Here is a 5,512-nt window from a genome sequence, read left to right on the forward strand (position 1 = left end):
GTTCTATAAAGCGTCCCACCACTGCCCGCGCGGTTCACGGGGGACGGAGACGCGGCTCCTCGATGCCCTGTGGGTGGTCACTGCCGTGTGTCCTGACGCTGCCACCTTGGAAGTAAAGAGATGAGGAAAGTGACCCTGAGACACAGCGTTTTGCCAGAGTCAGCACTTTTACTCCTTTCTAGATAATTCCCCTGGGCTGCGACAGCTTGGACGGGTTGTGATTTCACGCAGTAGTTTTAAAAACATTCCTTCATTTGGTGCTTTTAGAGACTAGTGTTGCTGCACCGAGGGTTTTCCCATGAGATCGTCAGACACTTGTGGAGCCGGCCCTTGGTATTTTGGGTGCGCGGGTGATAATCTGGCAGGCTGTGTCTGCTTCCGTCCGACCAGGGTGCGGTACGGGACCAGGCGGGAATGTGCTCATCTTTGTGGAATTCGGCCTCTGCCGTGACTGCTCAGCCCTGCTGGAGGGCGCAAAGCGTCAGAGACGGCGAGCGGCTGAGTCGCCATGGCCGTGGCCGTGTGCCAGGCAGTGGTGGGGGGCGTCTGGATTTGGCCCCCGGGTCAGACTGTGCTGACCTGGGGACAGAACGCAAAGTAGAGGTGACCAGGCGCTTTGCACAGCTGGAATTATTTGAGCCGGGGCCCAGGCACCAGCACTTCAGTGTGGGAAGCAGCCGAGCTCAGTCTGGTCGCGGGGGACGTGGGGAGGGTGGGTCGGGGCCACTTCAGCAGGCCTGGACCAAGCAGTCATGACCCACTCGGTGTCTGAGGAGTCTGGGCTGCCGTGTGACTGCAGGGGCAGCGGAGCCAAGCGATGCTTTGTGGGAAGGTGGGAACTCGGGGGATGGAGAGGGGTTAGGCTGGGTCCACCTGGGGTTGGTTTGAAGGGAGCTGGCAGGTCAGGGTGGTGAGCTCCCTTCGCTGTGACAAGGGTGCTTGTTTACGAAGAGAAGGTGGGAGCCGGGCTGCTCCTGGGAGGGCGAGACCTGCCCCCTGGCGTGTCTGAGGCCTTCGCTGGGCCTGGGTGTCCCCGTGGTCTTGCCGTTTCCTCGCAGGCCAGGCTGCAGACTAGAGAGGGAGGATGGAGTGGCGCAGACGGCGACACTCACGGGCGCTGGCGAGTGGCAGGGCCCCGTCAGTGCTGACTGGGTGACAGCGAGTGTCATCTTTCTGAGCCATCCCGGGATCTGTTATGAGTTTGGCATCCTAGGCTGCAGTTTACCTAGATCAGGTAGATGGAGAATGAAGTCTGCTATTTGTACATTTCTCTGAACCTCGACAACGTTCTGCCCTGCAGGGATTGATACCTTAATTTCGCACAGGACTCCATCCTCAGTGCCACTGGGGGTCTCAGCCGTAGCTGTTTAAGTAAAGCGCATCCACTCACTAGCTGACCTCCGCGTTGGGAACGCCGGACTGAGGTTGCTCAGGCTGCGGCGCGGCAGACGCCTTCCGTGCCTGTGGGTGACGACTCTCCCCGATCTCTCTCCTCAGCTTCCGGGGACCAGACCGCGCACATCTGGAGATACGCGGTGCAGCTGCCGACGCCCCAGCCTGTGGCCGACACTAGCGTAAGCACCTTTCCTTCCTGAACGCGCAGCGTGGGCCAGACTCGCAGGAGTCTGTCTGCGACTCTCAGAGTAAATCCTAGTACCTGCCAGGACTGGGCGTGCGTGGAGGTCTGCTCTTACTGCTCGTCTGCTGGCTCCCGGCGCCCCTGTCGCTCTCTGGGCCTGCCGTGACGGAGTCCCCCAGCACCTTCTGCCCTCACCTTCCTGGGGCTGGGGGTCTGAGACGCACGAGCAGGGCTGCTCCCTCCTGAGGCCTCTCCCTGGCGTAGGCGCGTCTCCTCCTTGTGTCCTCACGGGTCGTCCCGGTGTGTGTCTGTCCTCATCTGCTCTCTTATGAGGACGCCAGTCACGTGGATTAGGGCCCACCTGAATGGCCTCGTTTAACCTAGTTAGCCCCTGAAAGGCCCTGTTTCTAAACTGTCACAGCCAAGGTCCTGGGGCAGGGCCTCCGCATGTGGGCTGGAGGGACACACTCTGGCCTCCGCAGCTGCCCTCCCTCGTCCCCGAGGTTTGTGCAGACAGCACAGGGGCAGGACTGGCATCCTTCACGGCCCCAGGTTCACACAAGCTTACCCGAGACATCTCTCACATCACCTTGTGCTGCCCCCATGCACCGTGCCCCACGCACATGGCCGTGGTCTGTGCAGCACGTGGGGCTCTGCACTTGGTGTCCCCTCCCCTGGAATGCTGTCCCCCAGTGTCCACACGCCCGGCTCCTGCCATCTTCTTGTTCAGACTCAAGTGTGACCAGAGTCCATCCTCAGTGACTCTGAATAAAGCAGCAGCCCCGACCACCCTCGTCCTGCCTCCCTTCTCTTCCAAGAACCGACTCTGTGTGCACGCATGTGGCATGTATTCCCACACGAGCATGCACACGGCACACTACCATACTAGTGTGTGTCCATGTGACATGTATTCCCAGTTGTGTGTGTCTGTGAATTTGTTCCATCGTCACGTATGTCCGTGTGACGTGTATTCCCATAGCCATGTGTGTCCCCACGTCAGTGCACGTGAGCATGTACGTATCCCGTGTTACCGTGTGTGTGTTTGTGGGTGCGTGGTCTCGCCCTTGCTGGAGCGGAAGTGCCGGGAGGGCAGCGCCTCCGCCAGGCCGCTTGGTCCGGGTTCCCTGTCGGCTGCAGTGAGCTCGGTCCTGCCTGTGCACGTGTTGGGCACCGCCGGTCCCCTCCTCTGCCGTGCAGCTGGCACCTGTCAGCACCTGGTAACCACGTGTTGAACGGACACACAGATTTTCTGGCAGAGCCGGAGTCTGTGCCAGCTGTGACATTCCAGTTTCATCCTTGGGCTTTGACAAAAGACTCATTCGTACTGTAGGAAAATAAGCTCTCATTATAGCAATAGAACTCTAAGTGTATTTTAAACAGGCACTTGAGAATCGAAATGCTTCCTTTTCATTGTAATACATTATTGACTTCGAATTGTATTTGTTTAATTTTATATTGCATTTCTACTGGTAAGTGTCAAAAACTTAAGACGTCGGCAGTCATTTTATTTGCCGTTCTGTGGGTTGGTGGAAGTGAGCTGTAGCTCGCCTGGCCCCGCAGCGGCCGTCATTCTTCCCTCGTCTGGGCCGGGGGTCTTGGCCCCATGGTGGCCGTAGAGTTGGTAACACTGCCCAGGCCCGTTACATCTCACGTCCTGCTGGCGTCGGGCGTGGTGACGCGTAAGTCCTAGAAGGGCGGGTGGGGACAAAACACTCGGGACCCCCAGGAGACGCTTTCTCTCTGGCCTTGCCGTCGCAGCAGGTCTCCGGAGAAGAGGAGGTGGAGTGCTCCGATAAAGACGAGCCCGACCTCGACGGAGACGCGTCCAGTGACTGCCCCACCATCCGCGTCCCGCTGACGTCCCTCAAGAGCCACCAGGGCGTGGTCATCGCCGCTGACTGGCTGGTGGGAGGGAAGCAGGCCGTGACCGCCTCCTGGGACCGAACGGCGAACCTGTACGACGTGGAGACGTCGGAGCTGGTCCACTCCCTGACAGGTACCTCAGAGCCGGTCCCCTCCCCGACAGGCTGTCCCCTCCCCGACAGGGACCTCAGAGCCGGTCCCCTCCCCGACAGGGACCTCAGTGCTGTCCCCTCCCCGACAGGGGCCTCAGAGCCGGTCCCCTCCCCGACAGGGACCTCAGTGCTGTCCCCTCCCCGACAGGGACCTCAGAGCCGGTCCCCTCCCCGACAGGGGCCTCAGAGCTGATCCCCTCCCCGACAGGGGCCTCAGTGCTGTCCCCTCCCCAACAGGGGCCTCAGAGCCGGTCCCCTCCCCGACAGGGACCTCAGTGCTGTCCCCTCCCCGACAGGGGCCTCAGTGCTGTTCCCTCCCTGACAGGGGCCTCAGAGCCCGTCCCCTCCCCGACAGGGGCCTCAGAGCCGGTCCCCTCCCCGACAGGGACCTCAGTGCTGTCCCCTCCCCGACAGGGGCCTCAGTGCTGTTCCCTCCCTGACAGGGGCCTCAGAGCCCGTCCCCTCCCCGACAGGGGCCTCAGAGCCCGTCCCCTCCCCGACAGGGGCCTCAGAGCCCGTCCCCTCCCTGCCAGGACCTCAGTGCTCACATGCCTGTGTCTGATCTGACAGGTTACTTCTTGGCCAGGAGTATTTTTTAGTCCTCTTGGCTGTTTGGTGGCAATTTCCAGAGATTCTTTCTAGTAGAACTTTTGGTAGCTAAATTTATTTTATCTTCAGGACGTTGAAATGTGGCATGTACTGTCTTAATATTTGAAAGGTGGTTGCTGTATTAGTTTTCTGTTGCTCTGTAACAAATTGCCACAAACTTAGTGTCCTAAAACGAGAAGGATTTACTGTCTCTTGGTTTCCTGGGTCAGGGTTTCTGTCTGTGGCAGCTGCTGCTCTGCTGGGTGGGGCTGGTGCCTGGGCAGGACCTTGCTGAGGCCGGGTCCACCGGGCCTGCTGGTGGCCGCAGGAGTCCCGTTTCCTGTGGCTGCGACCGAGGCTCCCGTTCTCTTGCGGTCAGCTGGGGCTCCTATGAGCCTCTTGAGGCTGCCCTGGGTCCCCGGAAGCCCCTGCCAAGGGTTCCTTTTGCCACCTGGCACGCTGCTGTCTTCCAGCCAGTGGGAGCGCACTCTGGCAGCGGGTCTCCAGCGGCAGGAGGACAGGACCTTGTAAGGGCCTGGTTAGGCTGGGCCACCCGGGACAGTCTTTCTTCTGATTAACCCAGACTCAGCGGATTCGGGGACCTTCGTTACATTTGCAGACTCCCGTTTGCCTCATGACGTGGCCTGGTTTCCAGAGAGCTGTCCCGGCACATTTACGGGTTCTGTCCTGACGAAGGGCGGTTAGTTCTGCAGGGCAGGGGTGGGGTGGCTCGGGTTGGGGGCACCGAAGGATTCTGCTGTCACGGTTGTTTCTGCAGATTTGTCAGTGAGCCGGTTCCTGATCGAGTGTCCAGGATTGTGTCTCACTGAGGGCCCAGGGGGTTGGGTTGCAGACGGTATTGGGAAAGTGGAGAATTAAGATTTAGGTCGTTCACATGCACAGCCTGTTAATTTACCTGACCCCCCGCTGGCGCCTGCCAGGGTCAGCGAGCGGGCTAAGCACACAGCTAGTTCCCTGCTGCTTTGGATCGGACGACTTTTCCCGGGGAAAGCCTGTCCCTTGTGGCTCTGCGTGTTAAGGGGCTCCGTGAGGTTTCCCTTCCCCTGGGTGGCAGCAGCAGAGCCCTGGAAGACGGTGTCTGATTCCTGTGTTTCTGAGGAGCAGCTCTCAGTGCGACTCCACAGCGGTGACCTTGCTCTGTGGCCTTTGCTTGCAGGGCACGACCAGGAGCTGACGCACTGCTGCACGCACCCCACCCAGCGGCTCGTGGTCACCTCCTCTCGCGACACGACTTTCCGCCTGTGGGATTTCAGGGACCCTTCCATCCACTCCGTGAACGTTTTCCAGGGACACACAGAGTGAGTCTCAG

General features: G+C 60.1%; 1 protein-coding gene across 1 annotated transcript in view; it reads left to right on the forward strand.

Annotated features, from left to right (window-relative positions):
- Positions 1-5,512, forward strand: part of WDR37 (WD repeat domain 37) — a 42,792-nt gene that overhangs the window by 25,558 nt on the left and 11,722 nt on the right. The window contains exons 8-10 of the mRNA XM_012664895.1: positions 1,498-1,574; positions 3,341-3,575; positions 5,360-5,501. Of these exons, the coding sequence (XP_012520349.1) occupies positions 1,498-1,574; positions 3,341-3,575; positions 5,360-5,501 (454 nt within the window). The remainder of the gene's footprint in view (positions 1-1,497; positions 1,575-3,340; positions 3,576-5,359; positions 5,502-5,512) is intronic.

The sequence above is a fragment of the Propithecus coquereli genome, unplaced genomic scaffold (genome assembly GCF_000956105.1).
Source record: "Propithecus coquereli isolate 6110/MARCELLA unplaced genomic scaffold, Pcoq_1.0 Scaffold94, whole genome shotgun sequence".
NCBI classification, from domain to species: Eukaryota; Metazoa; Chordata; class Mammalia; order Primates; family Indriidae; genus Propithecus; species Propithecus coquereli.